At 44.6% G+C, this 22,711-nt stretch overlaps 1 protein-coding gene across 4 annotated transcripts; it reads right to left on the bottom strand.

Moving 5' to 3' along the window:
* Window positions 1-905: 905 nt before the first annotated feature.
* Window positions 906-22,506, bottom strand: LOC125715730 (atlastin-2-like). Of its 4 annotated transcripts, XM_048987589.1 has the most exons (14): window positions 22,331-22,506; window positions 14,338-14,621; window positions 11,343-11,477; window positions 11,121-11,225; window positions 10,740-10,790; window positions 9,230-9,286; window positions 9,003-9,095; window positions 6,367-6,505; window positions 5,777-5,904; window positions 4,348-4,404; window positions 4,035-4,106; window positions 2,915-3,346; window positions 2,696-2,710; window positions 906-2,594 (listed from the first exon to the last, which is right to left on the bottom strand). In XM_048987589.1, the coding sequence occupies exons 1-14, from the start codon at window positions 22,401-22,403 to the stop codon at window positions 2,484-2,486; spliced, it is 1,752 nt and encodes a 583-aa protein (XP_048843546.1). In that variant the 5' UTR covers window positions 22,404-22,506; the 3' UTR covers window positions 906-2,483. The 4 variants fall into 4 exon arrangements, with proteins under 4 accessions (XP_048843546.1, XP_048843548.1, XP_048843547.1 ...); XM_048987591.1 differs by lacking the exon at window positions 2,696-2,710; XM_048987590.1 differs by lacking the exon at window positions 2,696-2,710 and having other exon boundaries at window positions 906-2,145; window positions 22,331-22,503.
* Between the last annotated feature and the right edge of the window lie 205 nt (window positions 22,507-22,711).

Below are 22,711 nucleotides of genomic sequence, written 5' to 3' on the forward strand. Positions count from 1 at the left end.
ACAACAGGTAGCAACACAATTAACCTTTTTAAACACCGAGGGGCTGTATTGCAAAGCAATATTGGTTGGGTAGCAAGTAACTTGTCCGATTTAAGGTACCCAAGTTTAAATTGACTACTTCGTTCACATACAATTAGCTCAGACTACCTTAAATCTGACAAGTTATTCAGCTAAGTAAAAACTCATGTTTCGTGTTACGGGCCCCTGAAGCGTCAGCACCCCAAAGATACGGACTGGTTATACATGTACGTAAGAGCACACCGGACTAAAGTGATAAATGTTCATTCGTACATTAAACTTTTGAAACTATAAAAAAAATAAAAAGCACTTTTGCCATGATGAGTGAAGTTTTTATAGGTACAGTATTTTACATACCTTTATTATGCTATAAGCAGTGTTTCTTTTAAGGACAGACTTGTTAGTTAAATGGTTAACTACATACATTCCAACATGATCACAACTAAAAATGAAAAATAGTTTGCAAGAAAAGTCATCCCTGGATGAACTCCCCCAAAAACGCTTGGAACAATCAATTAAATTAGATTTGCAGAGCCATTTTTACTTGAAAAGGTTTAAAAAAATCCTTTGCTTCAAGAAATGTGTTTAAAAAAGTCTGCTAATTATTAAACGAAGAAAATTGGATTTGGAATCGGCTAGGATCAGTACTGGCAGGCCAGGTTTAGAGAAGAAATAGGTAGGCCAGTCACTCATCCCTCCTCATGACAGCAGCTCCGCGTTTACCTGTGATGTCACCGGAAGGCGTTGAATGAGTAACAGGCAGTAACAGAGGCGAGTACTTGGCTTGAGGTTTAAAGCGAAGTTCCCTACCTTCTGCTGTGCCACCTGACATGACATTAAGGAAAAATCAATGGCTATCAAACAATGACTTGTGCCAGGCTAAACCATTTCAGAGTGACTCATTTAGATTTTAATCATTAACATTTTAAACAGCTTTCAGACCCCGCCCCCCAAATATAAACATTCATATACAGGTGCACAGACTTTGAATGTAGTAGTTTTAATCTTGTATTGAAAAATAAATTACAGAAAATACCTTTAAATTGCAACAGAAGACAGACTAAAAATCCAAAAATCTTTTGCATGAAGGGGCAGAATTGCGGTGCTCAAAAGGAAGGTTTTTTTTTTATTTTTATTTTTTAACAAATATACTTAAAATAAAAAAAATAAACGCAACCTGATGTACACAACCACAGAACATTCCCTGACAAACTGGTCTTCAGCCTAGCATTGATCCACTGCTCCACAAATAAAGCTACAAAACTAATCTCGTATACATGCTGTTCGATCGGACTTTAAAAAAGAAATTACCATCTAAACTGTACAAAATTGCGCTTTGAGATTTCTGGATGGAATTCCAAACATAAAAAGATTGGCAGAAATGAGTATAAGTACTATATATTACAGAAAGAAACATTTTGAACAGTTTTCATCATTTTAGGGTAGATATGTAGGTTTAGGTGGGAAAGGCAAGGCATTGTACAGTTCAGATTCCCCCTGGCTACGACCACTTAACCTACTTGTGTGCGTGCACTGTGTAAATCTGCTAGCATGCAATGATTAATACTGGCACAGGGATACTACAGGATTTCAGCTCGTGTAAAACCACAGTGGCTCAATCACTTCTCTGCTTCTAAGTGGTAACCGCCGCAGACACCAGTGTTGCTACGGAGACTGTAGAGTGACGGGCCACTAGATGGGGCAGTCAGGCTGCTGCATTTCCCTGAAATTCCATTGAACGTAACCAAAGAAACAACAACTCATGATGGAACATGAGGATGGCAGGGGAGGGCCTTAAAACAGCCCATAATTTCTAAACTGCTTGGGGGAGGGCAGGAATACTGGACTGCAAGACATCACATTTGACAGGATAAAGAAGCTGGGGTGGGACAGGTGACGACTCCCTTCCGGTACTCAGTGATTGGAAGCCAGGTGAGCTATCTACAGTAAAAGTGTAAACTTTGGTTTGCAGTTCCTCAGTTCGTGTTCAGCACTCTAAGCGCCCAATCAGGTGGCCTTCAACTTGGTGTGCTGGGTCACCTGCTCAGTCAGACTGGCCTTGATGGAGTTTGCCACAGTCTGCCTAATGTTATCCTCCATAAAGTGATCGCTCAAGGGCTTCAACACCTGTAAAGATGGATGTGAGATGGGAAGACAGGGAATGAGAGGCAGGCAGGACACAGGGCCAGCTGGGAATGTAGAAATCAAACGAATATAAAACGATGCACACAAAACGCCAGAATGCAGAAGCAAACGTCGGCAACTGAAAAGATGCAAAAATGCGACTAGGCAAACAGGTCACCCACCCCCAAACGCCCCCCTTGCATAACAGGAAAAGAAAACCTCTGAGAAATGCCAACCTGTTTTGTACCTGGGAGTGAACCAGGCACACGTTAGATTTAATAGCGGCCAGCACGGATAGTGAACGAAAAGAAAAAACAAACTAAAACAGAGTACAGATGATGCTATTTCCTCTTCTTGATATTGTTGTTTGAGGAGAGTCTCTTTCTGTGTGCTGGTACAAAAGTGTTTCCTGTGACACGACTCCTTGCCACCTCAAATAGTTTGGAAAAGACCTAAAACAGGGAATTTTAGTAGGTTAGCAGGACAGCGAACAGGAGGGGGGGGGGGGGGTTAGGACAAGCTGAGGCATAAAGTGTTTGTTAGCCATCCTCACCTTTCTAGGCGTCCTCTGAATAGCAGAAAAGTGAGACAGAAAGGAGAAGCAGAAATTAGGGAGGGGGGAAAAGCCGGGGGGGGGGGGGGGGGGAGCAGACAACTCAGAACAAGTGAAGGGTCAAAGGTTAAGGGTCACTGACAGGACAGACGACACCAAGGCACCCAGTCACACTGGGTCATCAGAAGCAATAGCGAAATAGCAGACCGAGGGACCCACCTGTTCCCAGAGCGTCTCTGCAACTTGGTCGATGACCGTCCCCAGCTCCCGGAACTCCCCTGAGTACTTGACGTAGCCCCACAGGCAGAGGGAGATGAGCGCCACGCCCAACACCAGGTTACAGAGGGACGCTATAGTGTTCAAGCCCACGATACTAGTCACTCCCGAGATGATGTACATGGCGAACATGACCGCGAAGAGCGTGGCAGGCGTGCGCGCCGCGTAGAAGATGTTCTTGCTGTCATTGTGTTTGGTGAAGTTGGCGTAGACCTCGTCGAGCTCACTCTCCAGTTGATCCTGGTAGCGCCGGCAGAACTCCTGGCCGCCCATCTTCTTCACCGAGCAGAACTGCTTGATGGAGAACTTCTTGAACTCCTCGTGCTTGCGCTCCAGGTCGGCGGGGGCGATGTACGGCTTGTCTCCACCGCAGACCTAGGAAACAGTGGCTCATCAGGATGCCATGTGTACAGGGCAACAAGGCTGTAAGACCATAATCAAGATTTAATCATGAAGGTGAGCCAAAATTTGTCAAGCTTTAGATGAGGGGACACCATGGAGGCTTAGCAGGTACCAAACAACCTCAGAGTACTGGCACCTTAGACCCACGTTTCAATTTTGTACAGAACTGGGTTTTCTCCCAGTGCCTATGTTGAGTGGGTCAGCTAGCTTCAAATCAAGTTCAGTCCTAGTTCCATAGAACCAAGACCTGTTCCAACAAGCTGTGCCAGTAAAACATTCATCTTACTTTCATTTCTGAAAATGAGCAGAATAAACCATAACCTATGTTTTGATTAAACCAGTTGTTCAGCAGATGAACGGAAACAATGTACAGGGTCCTTAATGCACTTGCTTTGCCAAATTGAACATCGTGACTCATTCCCTCCACTGCTAAATTGATGTAGATTGCAAGCTGAGTAGGAGTAAGAACCTCCCGCGGAGAGACAATGAGCGACACTGCGAGTATTTGCCACTGAACTGACCTCCCGGCCAGGACGGTCCTGTCCCTGAGCTTCCCCGGATAGCCTCCAGACCACAGCAAATAAACCTGCTACAGCTGGACCCTTTAATGCGAAGACCAGGCACAGCCGACACCCACAGAAGCCCCAGCCAGCCATCATACCTCCTCCATGCTTTTATTGTAGCTGTCTTTTGCCCCAGCAACAGCTGCAAGGTTATTGGCTTCAGCCGTTGCCTGGAAAAGAACACACATCCAATATACTCAGAACTGTCACACAGCACTATGATGAACTTTTATGAAGTCTGGAATGCAGAGTGCCACAAACATTGCACTACATTTCCTAGCAGTCACATCTACAACAGCGGGCCCTTAGTCCATTCATAACGGTATGTGAAGCACCTCAAATCTAGTACATATGCAAACCTAGATATCTAATGAAACCCCACAGCATCATGCCAGCTTCAGCACCTCATACCTGCAACATGGATTTGGGATGAGGAAGCTCCTCCCCTTGATATATCTTGATGTAGGCCTGGAAAAACAACAAGAGTGTTCCTGGATCGAAAACTGGTTGACAGGAAGCAGCGAGTAGTTATTAGAGGCACAATGTCACAGTGGGCCTGTGTTCATAGTGGGGTACCGCAGGGTTCAATTTTAGGACCATTATTGTTCCTAATTTACATTAATGATATCGACACTAATACATACAGTAAACTGGTTAAATGTGCAGACGACACCAAGGTGGGTGGTGTAGCAGATACTGATCTAGCAGCACAGAGGCTACAACGGGATCTGGATTTAATTAGCGACTGGGCTGATACCTGGCAGATGAAATTTAACATAGATAAATGTAAGGCAATCCATGCAGGGAGCAGAAATATAAAAGTATAGATATTATATGGGTTCCACTGAAATACAGGGTAGCTGATTATGAGAAAGACCTCGGTGTGTATGTTGATGATTCCATGTCCCACTCTCGCCAGTGTGTGGAAGCAATAAAAAGGCCAATAGGATGTTGTGTTAAACTCCACACACCTAGGGATGTAAGACAAGGGAAATGATGCTACGATTATATAATTCCTTGGTAAGACCCCACCTAGAATATTGTGTGCAGGTTTGGTCACCATACCTAAAGAAGGACATTGCTGCCTTGGAAAAAGTGCAACATAGGGCTATGGCAATGACTCCTGGTCTTAGAGGAATGTCTTATGAGGAGAGGTTAGTTAAGCTGAATCTGTTTAGCCTCAAGCAAAGGAGACTAAGGGAAGATATGATCCAGGTACACAAGAATCTAACAGGTCTGGATGCTGTTCAGCCAAATGGCTACTTCAATATTAATTTGAAGATGGAGGCGCGTGAGGTAGTGCTATCGTTAGCCAATCGGAGGGTTGCAGGTTCGTGCCCTGGTTCCTTCTGACCCCATTGAAGTGTCCTTGAGCAAGACACTGAACCCCAAATTGCTCCTAGTGAGCAGGTTGGCACCTTGCATGGCAGCCTCTGCCACCGGTGTGTGAATGGGTGAATATGAGGCATGAAATGTAAAGTGCTTTGAATATTCAGAGTAGGAAAGCGCTATATAAATGCAATCCATTTTTAAATATTAGAACTCATGGCCATAAGTGGAAATTAGTGGGAGAATATTTTAAAACAAATTTGAGGAAGCACTTCTTTACACAGCATGTAGTTAGAGTATGGAATTGTCTTCCTGCTAGTGTAGCGCAACCTAAAAATTTGTTTTAAATCTGAGCTAGATAAGATTTTAACAACTCTGAGCTAATATTTCTCCCCAAATGAACTTGATGGGCTGAATGGCCTCCTCTCATTTGTAAATCTCTTATTTTCTTAAGTACAGACGATAAAAGTAGGAAAACAAAGAAATGCAACATGTAGCCTTGCACTCTTACCTTGAAATACTCAACGAGATGCCGGCAGGTCACTTTAGATGCTCCGATCTCCTTCACGACCAGATTCTTCGGGGATAACAGAAAAGGTACAAGGTTCTCCAGTTCCTTCTTAAAGTCCACATCAATATCTGAAAAACAGCCAAATAGATTTAAGTCTAGTTGAAACATACATTACCCTTAAATGTTTCCTTTGGGGGGAGTGGGGGTTCTGTGAAGTCATTGACGCTACAGGCTATTTAATCAGACTGCCAAATCAATCATGCTGGTTTAAATATAGTACATAATTACTGCCAATTCACTGTAGCAGAAGTGCACCAAAAAAACAGTTACAAAGAGCTTAACTAAACATAGGCGCTAGGAAATGAACCGGTATCTGCAAATTAAGATGAACATAGCAGACAGACACTTTAAAGACGGACACAATTACCCTTAAAGGACAGTCATTAGCAGCAAAGTTTAGAAAAGGCAGGAGAAACGTTCTAAACGAGCTTTGAAGACTGAGTCACCACTCAGTGACCATGGAGAAGAATATGCTTAGATGAGATCTAAGGGGACTCAATGAGCATTATGGGGGTGGGGTCTCCACATACCAATCAACCTGCCATCAAACTGGGGGTTGGTGGCGACCTTGAGGCCTGGGTGTGGCAGCAGAAAGCAGCCGATGGTGGAGAAGCAGGAGTGAATGTGCTTCCTGACATTCTGCAGCTCCTCATGTTGGTTCTGCTTGACCTGCACCCAGAACAGCATGGGCAGCAAGAGGAACCTAATCAATGCTTGCTGGCCTCGTTAGGTCCAAATCCTACAAGAGTGAACTTTAAGAACTTCAGTATTCACAGTTTTTCAGGTGCGCTTATAGTCTGCGCGCAGGGTGAGTGAAATTTCATCATAAGGGTAGTACACTGAATGCCGAGTGTGAAGTGCAGATTATGGCTCGAGTGGCCAGCGGCACACATTTGATGAACAGCCGTGTGTGGAGATGTGTACAGAGAGCATCTGTTACAGACACACACAAATTTGTTGGTACCCTTCCACAAAAAAACAAAAGCACAACTTGAAACTGACAAAACTTTAATGGCATCCCTTATTGTTTATTCCATATTTAGCACAAATCAGACTCTGCTTTTGATAAAATATTCAACTGAATCAATAACCAAACGATTGACAACGGCACAAACAAAAAAGATAGCACCTTTAATATTTTGTGGCACCACCTTTTGCAGCAAATCACTGCCAACAAGCGATCTCTGCACGTCACAGTGAGACGTCTGCATTTGCCAGCAGGTAGTCTGGCTCACTCTTCCTGAGCAAACTGCTCAAGCTGTCTCAGGTTTGAAGGGCGGCGTCTCCACACTGCAGTTTCAGATCTTTCCATAGATGTTGTATAGGATTAAGATCTGGACTCATGGAGGGTCCATGATTTTTCTCAGCCATTCTTGAGTGCTTTTAGCTGTATGTTTTGGGTCATTATCCTGCTGGAGGACCCATGACCTGCGACTGAGGCTGAGCTTCCTGACACTGGGCAGTATGTTTGGCTCCAGGATGCCTTGGTAGTCTTTAGACCTCAGTGTCCTGCACAGATTCAAGGTTCCCCTGCCAGATGAAGCAAAGCAGCCCCAAAACAAAACAGAGTCCCCTCTTCTTTTAAAGCTTCATTTTCCCATCTGTAAACAGAGCTGATGTGACAGACCAAAAAAACTCCAGTTTTGTCTCATCAGTCCAAAGGACATTCTGTCATTTTCTCCTGGGCTTGTCAACATGCATTTTGGTGAATTCCACTCTGGCTTTATGTTCTTCTGTCAGTAGTGGAGCCCTCCTGGGTCTTCACCCATGCAGCCCATTATTGTTCAAAATGCGATGGATAGTGCGATCAGAAGGTGACGTACCTTGACTGTGGAGCTCAGTTTGAATGGTTTTGGATGGTTTCCTTGGCTCTTTTACTACCATCCATACTATCCTTCTGACCAACCGGGGGTTACATTTCCTCTTGCATCCATGTCCTGGAAGGTTGCTTACAGTCCCATGAACCTTATACTTTTTACTATTTGCAACTGTGCTCACAGGAATGTGAAGCTGCTTGGAGGTGGTCTTATAGCCTTTACCATGGTTATCTTTAATCATCTTTGAGCTCCTCAGACTGCTCTGTCCTTTGCTTTCTCTGGTCCATGGTCAGTGAGATGCACACAATGATACCAAACACAGTAGCATGTTCTTCCCCTTTAAATAGGCGGAATGGCTGATGAAAAGCTTGAAGGCACCTGTGATGCTAATAAATGAATAGTCTCTTTAGCGGTACCAACAAATCTGTCCATACTTTAGCTCTCTTTGTAAAATCAAAGAATTTCTTTTCACAATTTTATTGGTTTACTCTATCACATACTAAAGCATGCGGGTATACATTAGACGATTGCTTTTAACAATCACTTTTCAGGAGAAATGAAACAATGAGATGTAAGGGTACCAACAAATTTGTTCATGTCCGTCTGTGTATAATATTTATTTTATTTTTACATATATACATACATGCGCGCACACACACACACAAACACACACTTATTGTTTGATATGTCCTGCACTGCAAAAACAGCACACACACACTGCACTTTACTGTTTGTGTGCATTTGTATAAAACATTGAAGTTTAACTGTGATGACTAGGCTTGGGTGGTATCCAAGTTCATACCACCAAAAAAATACCACAATTCTATTGTGGCCATTTGAAGTCTTACCGATAGTTAAAATGCAAATTTTACTCAAGCTTAACTTTAAAATTCCAGTGAAATTTAAACTTTCATGAACACCATCTGCATCCTCAGCAGTCCATACCAGCACGCGGAAAAGCAAAAGTATGAACTGGGTTTTACACTGGAAACTCCCGCCGTGCCGGAAAGCAGTTCTAGGCTACCAAAATATTTAAAGCTAAGAATGAATATTTCAGATACGCAAATATTTACTCACTTGCTAAGGGATTGTGATGTATACTTACATTCCAAGAGACAGTTAAGCAAGTTAGCTATTCAGTAGTGGAAGGTACAGTCAGTGTTTGACTTGGGTTTAACAAGATGTTCTCAGATTTAGAGTAATGCAAACATGGCTTAGTGTGCAGCCTCTCTTCTTACAAAGGACATTACTGCTAAGAGTTTGCTATGGGAAGCTCAGCCCCAGTAAGACAATTCAGAGAAATGCTTACCAGCCTCCATCCAAGCCCTGCCCACACAGCAAAGCCTTACCTGGAGCCTCTTCTCCAAGAAGGAGCTGCCTCCCTCCAAGCCGTAGGAGTGCTCATACGGGTAGCTCCAGTCCCTTATTAGGAACATCAGGGTCTGTTTGGCCAAAACACAATTCAGTACAAAAGTCGTGCAATTAGATGCAAGGCTGTACAAGGCCCAAGGGAAATGTCAATTTATTCAATGTGGAATTCAACTCTTAACCAAAACAGGTAAGAGACTGCCATTACCTGAAAGGGCTTCCCATCAACTTCCTCCATCGCCAAGCGGCCATATTCTGTGAAGAGCTACAGAAAATACGACCACTTATTCATGCATAAATGTGCCAACTCTAGAGCGGCTTGATTATGGGGGAAAAAAAAATCATAATCACAATTATTTGACCAATATCGATTATTTACCACCATTTACCACTCTTGACTGCAGAAATACTATTTATTGAATCTTAATGAAATTTATACCACTTAAATTTATTTTGGTTTCAATTCAAGAAGATACGGTAAACTTGTACAAATATATATTTTTAAATGAATGGACAAATTATACTGAGATGAGCTGTTCTGAGGTTCAAAAACACTGAACTTGATTAGTTTTTCTTGCTAAAAATCTTTAAGTTGCACTTTTTATATCAGTGGACTGTGCAGTTGACGTATAGCTGATGTATAGTTGGCGTAAAAAACAGTGTTTACATGATCTAGCTTCAGTGATGCACAATGGCAGGAGACAGTATTTCCAGCTGTGCCGAAGACCCTCTGTTTTGCTACATAATATGTGATGGCATCCGTTATATCTCGATGTTTGGAACTTGACGGATATGCGGTTGCATGATAGAGGGTGTCCATAACGGGTAACTTTTGCAGTACGAGTTGAGCTTGCCTCACATTTCTGGGTTTTTTGTTCACACATCGTGTGGTCATAGAGCACTTTATGATTAAGCTTAAGTGGTTAAATAAACGGTTGTGTTGCTTTGTGGTACAGACACAGATTTGAAACACATTCGGCAAATTATTTGCTGATGTTCTTGGTCCGAATTGTTGAAACTGAAATGATTTCGAATAAGGTGAGTTTACCTATTTTGGTCGACCTAAGGTACCCGTCCTGCCATTTCGACCATGAAAGCGTTATAATTGTTGTGCTGTAGGAATTCGTTAACAGTGTTAAGGGAGGGGCAAAGGGCACTGCTGAAAAATTAGTGCGCCGATATAGATTTACTGCAAATGAAAGTAGGGCATCATTTCAAGAGACACAACAAATATCGTTTCTCAATTATTTTTTCATAATCATGGGAAGCCATAATTGTAATCGTGATTCAAATTCGATTAATTGCACAACTCTAGCCGACCCTGACATATATATTGACCTATTAAAATATAGAGTTTTAGAACGATGAAGCTGTACAGACACCAATAAAAATTGGATGCTTGATGACCTTGTATGCTTTTACATGCTGAGCTGGTTTCTTAAGCTACTGTAAAACCTGAAGCCCTCGTCCAGGAGAAGCAAAGTGGACAATATCTAATTGCTTTTTGAATGATGAAAGGTTATGAGCAGGGGAAGACAAAACCACAACCTACCTCTATCATAGGTCTTATGGCTTAAACACAAAACTCTGCATTTTACAGTATATGAACAATGTATATCCATTTAATGCACTTTACTTGAATCATGGTCAGTGCCCTTCGGGACAGCATGAGACTCTTATAACCTCCATTGCCATCGATTATTTTAAGCGATATTCACCTGAAGGTGCTGAAGATCATCTTCTTGTATATTCTGAGACAAGTTGTAAACCTGCAAGAGATCAAATTTGATTTATGGAAGGGAACTTATAGATGTGTGAAGAGTTGAGAGCTAGTAAGGCAAGTAAAAACAGCACGACGTGGCAGGGATAAGTTAGAACGTGTACGTGTGAAATGCTATGGTTTTCCTCCAACAAGGACTCCTACATAAGCTGGGAGTGAGAGTACTACACAGCTACAGCAAGCGGGCAGTAGAGTGCAATGTTACCAGAAGACCCCAGTCAGAAATAACTACAGGGGCATGGTGACAAACAGCTCGCCGGCTAGGAGTACCTGCTGCAGGTCATCTTGGCAGGGTCACACCAGGACAACATGAACTCACCTGAACAGAGCTGGTCATGGTGCTCAATGCGAACACCGTGGCACAATCTTTGATGGTCGATTGGCTATCAAACGCCCCTTGAGTGTCTAACAGCAGAACAGCAACCTGCGAAGACACAGTTAACACCATTTGTCCAGGACTGACACACAGCTTATGAGTATGTATGGGAGACCCACTCAGCACAAGACAGACGTTCCACTTCTCAGGACAGAGGATACCTGCCTTGCTCCCATCTGGTTTGTCCACCACGAACACTTCACTCCACGCTTGTATACCCGTCGTCTCCCTCTCACAGCCCCCCCTCCAGGTGAATCCAGTCAGAGGTTCCTCATTTCCACCCAGCCAGGAACTTGATCTCTGCACAGAAAAATGGGGGGGGGGGGTTTAATAGCAACGATGGGGAAGCAACACCTAGAGCCACCACTAGAGGGCATTATACAGTCATCTTATACAGAACTGTTACACATGTAAGGAAAGGAATTTCATCCATTTTCAAGGCCAGTGTTTCTGATCCCCGTGCACGATTTTGCAGGAACTGGGAGGAAAAAAAATGGAGTGTCTGGGGGGCCTGAAGCCTATCAAAAGATAGTAAAGGGCACAAATTTGAAGTGCACCCTGGCAAGGATGCTGGTCTCCTGCAAGGCACACAGGCACAGACACACACAGGCACAGACACACACAGGCACAGACACACACAGGCACAGACACACACAGGCACAGACACACACAGGCACAGACACACACCTCTTAATTTAAATTATATTAACTGAAACATCCTTGTGCACTGTCACGCACCGTGCACGTATACACACCCGACAGTCACGCACCATTGCGCGTATACCTGTGTAGTTTAAGTTTCACAGCAGCTCTATGTTGGGAAATCTATTCTCTGGGGAATTCAGAGATACCAATTCAAACCCACAACCTAGAAGCAGGAGGTGACATCGGTACACAGCCAGCCAGAGGCACCTAGAAACAAAGAATTAAACCGTCACATTTCATCTGGGTTACGACTTGAAAACAACTTTACGTTATGCTGAGGGGGAAACTACCTTTCCAGTACAGATATCCTTGGAAACTAATTGCTACAATAAAATGTTTGTCTTGATGTTACAGAAGGTAAATTAAAAATTTTAGTCCTTGTATTAAATGCATTAGGCATTCGGGAAAACAATTAAATGTCCATCTGTATTCAAATAAACTTCTGAAGGACCAGTAAAACACCACGGGGATTTTATAATACAGCTTCTTTTTATCTCCACCACTCAAAGAAATTAAACCCCCGTAATCAATTACAAAGGGCCCCTCAGAAGCAGGCAGGCAGAGTGCAGTGTGAACTCACATCCCTATATGGTAAACATGGTCCACTCAGCATCCAGGTCGTCTGGAGGACCTTCGGGGAGATACCGGGTGACGAATGCCACACAGGACAGGCCGAGAGGTCCATCACAGCACACTGGGGGGGGGGCACACTAGTCTCTCCCATTTTTTAATCTCAGCCCACTCATTCCCCTCCTAGAAGACCTAGCCGCCAATCTCAGGGCTGGTCCACAGCCCCAGTGCTGTCGGCGGCCATCCCACCCACATGGATGCTTAGAGGTCACCGACGGCAACCAGCCGCAGCTTCACTTCTCAAATTTCATTCAACGGAACAGCTGCTTAACTTCCTGCTTCAATACCCTGCGGTATTTTAACCAATATGGACGATAACAGTGAGGCTCTGCTGCTCTCACCACTTGTGAGAATGAGCCAAAGGGCGCATGACATTCATGCATAAAGTGGCCGAATGTATGCAGACTGACACCCTGTCAGAAACCCAGAGCTGCCGGGGTGGGGGGAGGTTTGACGGGGATTTCACTTTGAGTCTTAGTGCAAAGCCGGCAGAGATGCCACAGAAACCCCAGCCGGAGGAGACGCGCAACCCAGGGCAAGAGCAGGACCTCCAGAGACCCCCTGTGACGTTTATACATTGAGGCAAGGGAATCACAAGGTCCCCTGTGTGACAGGCTTGAGCGTAAACACCGACTGTGAAATGACACAATTAAAGGGGGGGGGGGGGGGCAAACACAAACTGTGCTGTCAAGATTTGTAAATAAAGCTCCTTTCATTGCACTAAGACAGAACAATTGAACCCTGAATGTAGATAAACACGATTCATGGCGCAGTTTGTGAAACTGCTCCCCATAATTCTCAATAACAACTACACTCAAAACAAATCCAGTGGTTTGTTTAATGAACAATGTTTAAGAGTAACGTAAACCCCCAAGCTCATTTCAGCTTGTTAATCTGATTGGAAAAGCCTTTGGATTGACTGGAGAATAAGGTCAGGATTACCTGTCCTAAGCAACTACCATCTAAATGGTTACCAGCAACATTAACCCAGCGCGACAGCAGACCTGATCCACTGCACTAAGTTAACATTCAAAATACTTAGAAAGCTTCCCGACATGATGCTTAAAAACAAACCAAACGACAAAAAAAAGCTTTGAAGTTGATAAATACATTGAAAACTGCTAAACTGCAAAAACAATTACACTGAACGTTATCTGCAAGCCACCAGTATCCTTCATGCAGGTAAGCCAACAACATTCAAGGAAACCAGGAAGCAGTTACACAACGTTTAACATTTCCCTAAAGATCCAATCTTAACGGGTCAGTTACCAAAACTTACAAACACAAATGGTTATATTTAACCAACTTCAACAAAGCAGGCGAATAACCCTCAAATGTTTCCCACTCAGTTACAAAACACCCATTGCTTGTAGATTCGGAGTCGGGGGACGATCCCAGGAAGCAGGCTGACCGAGTCAGGCAGCACTAGCAGCCCATCATGACGACATTGATTATGTCTTTGGGGAGGACGATCTACATCAGGAACTAATTCAACCGAATAACTAGGATGTTACACTGTCAGAATATCACGGAGCCCCAGGAGCAAACAGACACGTCACTCATCCAGGCAGGAAACCATTCTCTTACCCAATTGGGGTCACTGTGACCCAGATAACGCCGCAGAAGAGAGCGCAGGGCAGAGAACAGCCTGCCAGGCTATCAGGCCTCACATTCTAACGGTAATTCGGCACCCGTTCATATCAGCAGCACAAACTGGGGAAGGACGCTGGGACAAGCAAAGACTGGAGAACAGTATTGAAAGTCGTGCAGGAGTTTGGTGCAGATACCAGAGTCAGTAAGGCGATTCAGGGCACCGAAGCCTCACCTGGTTATACATGTAGCGCAGCATGAAGTCCAGCAGGAAGGACTTGCCCTTGCGGAAGGCCCCGGCCACGGACACCACCACCACATCCAGGTCCCGCACGTGCTTCTGCATGAGGATGCGCTCCAGGGCGGCCTCGTCCAGCTCGAAGCGGTGCTCGTCCTCATCCGTCACCACGATCTGGACCGGTCCGATCGCGTCTTGCACAGGCTCCTGCTTGCAGATAGGGGGTGCCGCTGCCCCCTCCCCAGCACCCCAGGGGAGTATGTCTTCCACACCACGCTCATCTGAAAAACACATCAGACCCCGTCAGCGGGCCCCACTTAACCATCAGTCTGTATACTCCCGAGGTGAACAGAACCAGTATCAGCTAAAGGATTCACCAGTGTTCCGTCCAGCACAGTCATAGCTTAGCACCGACTCAACTTTGAGCAGAATTGTTATGGAGGAGCCGCAAACAGGCTGAATGGGAAGCTGGTCTTTGAACCACACACAGGGCTAGGAACATACAGGACCAAAGAGACCACCACAAGCGGGAGAACGCACCTCATACTGTGACCAAAGTGGATGTTGAAGGGTGTGACAGACAACACAAGTGTCACCTTAGCTTGCAGAAACACTGACCAGCTGCTACTGCTGGTTATACCAGCATTTCCCAATCCGGTCCTTGGGATCCACGTTTCTGCTCGAGGTGCTGGGAGGAAGCAGAAACATGGGCCATGTGGGGGTCCAGAGGACCAGATTGGGAACAGTAGGCCATACAGAGTAACGGCTGGGTTAACAGGGCACCACAGTCAGCTGCTGAGCAAACTGAACCAATGCCTGGCAGTTTAAGGTTCTGATCTCAGGATCCCTTTGAAAATATTCAGCTGTAGCAGGAAATGACGGAATTCAATGTCAATAAAAAAGGTATGCAGGAAGGATGGTGAAGTTCCTCTGATAACTGAGCAGGACTCCCGCATATACTGAATAATTAAGATCCATATCAAGGATGATCAACAAACCAAGAGGCAAGATGGTGATCGGGTGTGAAATAGCCATTCTGAAGTGTCCTGAGATGATACGAGGGATTAATGCAAATCATACACAAGCAGTTTAAAAGCTGACCATTTAAGCGCTGGTGTATCTCAATTATAGACATGTGTGCTACACTTTAACAAGCCAGTAATAACAGGCTAATCATCCTCAGCCAATGGCAGAGGGAATACCATTAATTACACAGTACATCAGCTTGGTTTCTTTTGTACAAGTTTGGCGTGGGTCTTGTCAATACACACTATTCATGCAAATCAAAAAAAAAAAAAAAAAAAAACAATCTGGCTAGCAATTAGCATTCTACATTTACATATTTAGCAGACACATTTCTCCAAAACAATGTACAAGAGAGGCAAGTAGCACATCGCAAACATTCATGCTTTCAGGGAGTCGGCTGAGCATATGTGCGACCAGGCTGAGCTTGCAAAGAATGCTCAGGTACAAGTGTAAGCGGAACTGGAGTAGATGCTACACAACAATTACACAACTGTTAAAGTACGAGCCTAAAAATAAATAACTGATGCTTCATTGATCCCTGTGGGGAAATTTTATTTACGCCTATCCTAACTTGCTCTCTGTAGGTGAGAGCAAGCAGGCCTCGAAGGGCAGCCACCTGTTGCAGCACCCAGGGAACTGGGACTAAGCACCTCGCTCAAGGACCTGCAGAAGGGTTTGAAACGGCAACCTTCTGATCAGATACAGAGGCTTAGCCCACTGAGCCACACGCTGCCTGTGAAAGACTGCAAGAGCAAGGAAATGCAACATGAACAAAAAGGTGGAACCTGACACGAGCACCGATAGGGAACCAGTGAACGTTACAGAACTCACTCATTTCAGGGTAAGCAAGGGATTTTCCGGAAAGTGGTGCATGTGTGCATTTCCAGTGGATATGGTGATTCTCCACTGCATTTTAAGACCATTGGTTAATGCTCACTTTGAAGCACTAATTAGATTTCGCATTCCTCCAGAGTCATTAGCTTCCATTAAAGGAGAAATGAAGCATTGCTCCTTTAACAAAACCGGCAGCGCTTTAGTTTAAATTTCAGGCCAAATGTCACATCTATAAAGAACTTGGGGAACCCGGATCTGAATTATGGGATCTATGTCTGCATAAATGTGCATTTTTAACTGCGGAACAAAGCAGCAAATCCTTCCAGGGCCCTTAAAGGACAATTTGACAGAATTCATTAGTGACAAGATCCCAAATCTTTGTTCGGACTAGAAGTTTGAAAACCTGAGAGATATGGGCACTTCGGGAAATGTCCTCTACCTTCGGGCCAACAGCCTAAGACTGCCAGGCGGTGAATGGTGTGAGAGTGACAGGCATTGAAACACACAAGGTAGCAGATATTCTAACTGGGAATCCCTCCCATAAGAAAAGTGCCAACAGCAGGGTAACTACCCCCCCCCCCCCCCAACCAGCAACGAGGGGCATCAGATTACAGCAAGACGAAGGCCCCGCACTCACTGCAAGATGTTTGGGGCCACGACGCAAAAATAAACTTCTCAGTTTCACTTGGCATCGCTACGAGGGTCACAGATGCATGCAGATCCAAGGATGCAGATCCTGACCAAAGCAAAATCACAATGTCTGAATTAAAAAAGGAACATTAATCAAACTGGGGGAACTGAGAGACATTAGGAAGAAGTATTGAATGCACTAACTGCTGACTACGGCTAATGGAGACGTTAACGCCAGTGGTGCACTGATGCGGAAATTTTGGCCAACACCAATAACCAGCTAATCTCGGAACTGCAAAAATCTGTAGTGAAACTGACGTCAGTCCCTTTGCTTCCTGAGAAACTGTGAATGTGTGTTGCGAGTACATCACATAATCCAGGCACTGAGACACCAGGGATGCAATGCCGATTTGAGAGACTAAAGCAAGGTTTTAAGGGGGTGAATGAGCCGAGGAAACCCCTCACTCTCCACTACAGAAACAGCTGATCGTCCAATGCACCATTCAAAGCAATCTCCATTTTTATGGGTAACTGTGTCTTTAGCTCTGGAGCTGCTAACGTTGAATATTAACTCAAGTTAATATCTGCCAGCAATACAGATCAAGACTGACATGTCGGACCAGTGTCAATGCCTTGATTTAGCAATTGGCCAATACTATTGTGAGTGAATATTCAATTCAATTTATTTTTATATACCGCCTTTCACAACAGAGTTGTCCCAAAGCACTTTACAGGGTTGTGTTGTGATACATGAAACAGAAGTAGAGGGAGATACAGAATGGGGAAAAAAAGGAAGGAAATTGAATAAAGACAGCCAGAAGACAACCTAAATAAATAAATATATATTCTTTAGATGTCAATCAAGTTCTCTAAGTCTTCTGCTGTGTGTATCCCCTTTCCTGAAGCTATAAAGAATGGATTCATCACTACAGTTAAGCACCTAGGCTAAGGAGTCAGTATTTATATGGGGAATGCAAATGTCATTATCGGGCCAGACGCTTTGCAGGAGGAAGCTCAGTGGGCACAGAGGGCATCCGAGATTATTGTGCAAGCAGAGATGCGAGGCCCAATAAGGCATGCAAATGACAATGTCCTTAAACCATCTCTGCATCACGCTGCCGTCAAATGAGCCACCCCACAACATTCTTATCCTCGGATGGGTCCGAGGCGCGACTCTCGTAAATCCTCAACAGCTTTAAAAATCCTCCACTAGAGCTGTCCCCAAATGATGGAATTCAAAGATCCGATCCACAACTCCGCAAACCATCTTTATTTTAGATTTTTCCAATTTCAGACCCCAGAGGGAAAATTGAGGCACTTAAACAGGAACACAAGACCGGCCCTGTTTGTGTTACTCACCCACATACATTACAGCAGCCTTATTTAGTTTCAGGAGGCTGTTAATGGTAACATGTGTGAAGTTGTCCTTGAGTAAACAAACTTCACATCGCAAGCTAAACCTGCAGCAGCGCAGATAAATGTTCAACATGTAAAACTAAAGATTCACACTGTCAGATAGCCAAGAGTAAAACTAAAAGAAAGGTCTTTGATTCAACTGCACTCCTAATGCATATTCTAATAATTTGGCCAGTTTTCAATCTTATTCATCTGCTGTTGCAGTACAATGTAAATGAATAACATGTTGTACTGGATTACCACATTAATCTCCTTATCTACTACTTGGCTGACACTGACATTCAGATGGGGGGGGGGGGGGGGTTCCTACCTTAAGGTAATGTTCATTAAAAGGTACATGTCTGCACTGACACAGCCATACCACAGCGGCAGTCAATCACAGGCAACTACAGCACTTACATCAGTTCAAAAGGCGCCGTAAAGCCCGCCAGTGTGTGAGCACTGCTAAGAGGGCAACAAGTGACAGGCTTCATGAGTACAACTTAAATGACATAGAACAAGCCCAGTGACAGCTTTATTGGTCCTACACTAACAGCTAATTCAAAGTTTCAACCAAAAGCCTAGCTACTGAATATATTGATTACACACCCTGGAGTAAGTCTTAAAGATTATAGGCTTAAGTGCTGGCAAGAGTATTATACTATCCCCCCTCAGTAGATTTCCCTGAGCTGGGGGGAGCTCTACGATTTTTGGGGGCGTCTGGAAACTGCCCCTCTCCTGTCCCAGGCTATTCATATTTTCTCCAATCAATTTTTCCCCTAGTTGGTATACGGCCAAAGTGTTGATGCAGCAAAACCAAATCACAAGTTAATGTTTAGAGAAAACTGCTATAGGTCCAAAAAACATGTACGAGTGGGACTGCCTTGTCAGCGAACACCGGAATATGGTTTGTCCCTGGCTCTGCTGCTCGTCTACTACAGAAACCACTCTTTCCTACTCAGTCGGGATCTGTAGCCATGTCTTAAAAGTTTAAAACTGAAGGCTTGTGGGCAGCAATGAGTTTAGAGTTGTAGCATCGCCAGGAAATCTGCACAACCCACAAAGTTCACTAGCCAGACATCTTAGCCAGAGCAGGCAACGTGCAGATATCGACAACACCAAAAAAATCTCAGAGGACTGCTTCAGTCACAAGCCTTGCTCTGTCCAAATGTTGCTATTCCAAACCGCAAAACAAGCATGAGCCCCTCAGCTTTAAATTAGCAAAACACAAATAAATCAAAGACTCCTAGCTAAACAGAATATTATCCCTCCTGTCTAACGCGATAAATATTATGAGGCTCCCCATAATTATAACTACTAAGCAGGAACGAAATCAGTGGAACATCAAGCAGAACCCGACAGTCCGGTTTGTTCCGCTCCCCTACACCAGAATACCAGCAACAAATGCCAAGCCGGGCGGGGGGACCAGACCAAAATTTAGTCCATTTGCCAGAAACACGGTAATGCAGCATAAGGTGCCCAGGGGTGGGGGTGGGCGGATCCACATAACCTCCAACGGCAGCCAGAGAGGCCCTTTCTTAGGGGACTGACACAGCTCCCCCCTCTCAGGACAAATATAACCCCCCGACTCAAACCAAGTATATAACTGAAATTACTTTTCATAACCTCTCCCGCAAAGAAACTTGCACAGATTCTTACATAACTCAGAAACATACTGAAAGCTTCTCGTTATTGAAATGTATCCTGGTTCAATCTAGAGCAGTGACTGACATGTATAGAATGGCTTTTTCAGAGATATGTAAATATTTCTAGACAGAAAATATTTCTAGATAGACTAGAACATTTGGGTAAGTATATGAGGAACAGCCTTTGCATACTTTAAATCTTTGGTCAGGGTTAATTACTCAAAATTATAAATCTGAACCTACTGCCATGACAAATGGAGTCCAAGGATTGGGCCTCTTATTCAACCTCTGTATACCTCCACTTGGTCAAATTCTTCAGGACAGCAAGGTTGCTCTTCATAGTTAAGCTGACGATAACCAGATGCATTTACTCTTGTGCCAGGTAACTATGGTCCAGCAGATTCGCTGTCTTTGCCTCTCACAACGAATTGAAGGAAATTCTGTTTTCAAAGACAAGACGGAAATAACACTTGAGTAATAAGGGGGAAAGATTACAACTATGCATACCTGGGATCTAGGGCTTTGAAAACTACAACCCAAATGTAAAAAACCAGCAGCTCAAACACTCAAAAAATCTGCTCATAGATTCTTATCAAAGAGAGACTGAACAGCACTGAACAGCACTGAACAGCACTGAACAGCACTGAACAGCACTCCAATTCCCAAGTCCTTCCACTGGCTGTCAGTTAATCAGAGAATTGACTTTAAAATATTACTTATTGTTTGCAAGTCATTAAAGGGTCATTAAAGAGTTTAGGACCAAGATATCTGTCACATGCTTCAGGAATACAAGGCTGGTAGATCTGATATCAGTCGGCACTAAAAAGCAAGTCATGCCAAGAGCTGAAAGTAAACATGGTGCAAAGGTGAATTAGTTACTGCGCAGATCACTGCTGGACCCAGCTTCCATTTTATACCTGAAAAGCCCCAACAACAACACATACAGATAAGCTTTAATAAATTAATAAAATCTGCATTTTGGACACTGTACTTTTCTTCCAGTATTATTTTACATGATAATACTTGAATTTTATGTTTTACTTTCAGCTTGGGTCTTGCCTGTGTTACACCAAAGTACCCACAGCATAACTTGAGCTGGACCAGCAGCGTAAACCGTCCTCAGTAAAATTCTTCTGGTTCAGGTATGACTCCCCCCATGAACCATAAGCTAAGGTACCCCCTTCAGATATAGCAAACACAGCAGCCAGAAATGGGGGGTGGGTACAAGTATTGATAACACAAGATTTTATAAGCATTTTCTACAAGTGTTTAACAAACAGGCCGTTGAAGTCGCTTTGTAGAACCCCCCCCCCCCCCCCATAACAAACAGGAGGGAACACACCATGACGCGCACGCACACACACACACACACACACACACACACACACACACACACACACACACACACACACCATGACCGAGACTTTCATGACATTGTTTTAAGGATGACTTGTCTACACTGCATGCAGTACAGTGATGATTTACATTTTACTTTGCAGATATGGAAGATTTGATTGCTGCCGTCATTTAAGATTAAAATAGAAAATGTTTCTGCTTTGGTAGCCATCAGCGCAGCACAAAGAAGCCCCAGAGCACAAGAAACATGGAAGCACGACCCAAAGAACAGTTCCAAAGGAAAAGGAAACTTCCTGACAAAAACCGTGCCTAAAATCCATGAGTTTTTTTGCATCTCTTGACAATCTATGCCAGTGTAACCATTTAAACAGGTTTCCAGTCCCTCCAAATAAGACACGCACCTGTATGTTTGATAGATGAGGCGCTCTACACAAATTGTCCAACTTAAACCTGACATCAATATTTAGTGTAACCAGATACATAAGCAGATACAGTTCATCAGACGCAGCCATAGGGTTCGTAGAGCTACCGTTAATTATTGTGGGTTAGGCGAGCAGAGGCAAGCGCTGCCCTGACCGGTGAGACCAGTTCAGTCACCGGTTAGCGATCACAGGCGGTCACGGTTTAACCAACTACGACTAAGCAGATCCCGGGAATTTGGGTGGAGCGGCCACGGAACCGCGAGTCCCGGACCAAGTCCCGATCACATGACCGATCCGAAACGGGCACGTTCGACTAGGAAACGGAGATCGAGTGACCAGGCGGCGGCACTGGGCACAGACCGCCGGTGAGGCGGTGAAGCGGCTCAGACGCCAGCCCGTCTGACGCCGCCGACATCAGGCAGGGCCGTCTGACGCAGCCCGGAGATCCGCAGCCAGCCTCGCACAAGCAAAGGCTGAGGGGACGGCTGCTTTGCCTGGAAGGTGTCCTGACGGGCCACGGAGGCAGGAACGGGTAGCGGTACAGGAAAATAAGGGAAACGGTCCGACACACAGAGGGCCAGGTGGATCGGTACAAGGCAGGGGGACGCGCTTCCAGCGTCCGATCGGCGCCTCTCCGCCAGCATCGGCCCGCTCCCATAAATCGCCTCCGGAACAGCCTACCTTGGGCGAAGACAGGTCTCTTGCAGTTATGCTCTGAATGAGTCCGATTCCTCAAGCCGCTCTTATCCGCCATCTTGTTCTGTTTAAAATAATCAAACTCGCCTGACGTCAGGAGAGCCCCGCGCACCCACGTGCCTTTATCAGCGCAGGTGGCGCCTCGGAAGTCCGCGGGGTCCTAAAGGCGCTCAAGTTCAACTCCGGTTCACGCCAGCGACACATCGCGCCGAAGTGACCTTCTGCCTACGACTCAGGCACCTGCTTCATCTGTTCATGATATCGAAACACTGCGATATCGGAGTTGCAGTTATCTTCAAAAAATTTATTTCGTATGTTACTTTCCGTTTCCCGCTCTTTATTCATAAAGGAAATCTCAGTTTATAT

Source organism: Brienomyrus brachyistius, chromosome 20, assembly GCF_023856365.1.
Source record: "Brienomyrus brachyistius isolate T26 chromosome 20, BBRACH_0.4, whole genome shotgun sequence".
NCBI classification, from domain to species: domain Eukaryota; kingdom Metazoa; phylum Chordata; class Actinopteri; order Osteoglossiformes; family Mormyridae; genus Brienomyrus; species Brienomyrus brachyistius.

What these genes read in the sequence shown, in the direction of transcription:
- LOC125715730 (XM_048987589.1), bottom strand. Translation starts at nt 22,403, where the DNA reads ATGGCGGATAAGAGCGGCTTGAGGAATCGGACTCATTCAGAGCATAAC. An exon ending in ACAAACCAGATGGGAGCAAG is followed by an intron (nt 11,226 to 11,342) that starts GCAGGTATCCTC and finishes GTGTCTTCGCAG; the next exon opens with GTTGCTGTTCTGCTGTTAGA. An exon ending in ATCTCGTTGAGTATTTCAAG is followed by an intron (nt 4,405 to 5,776) that starts GTAAGAGTGCAA and finishes TTGTTTTTCCAG; the next exon opens with GCCTACATCAAGATATATCA.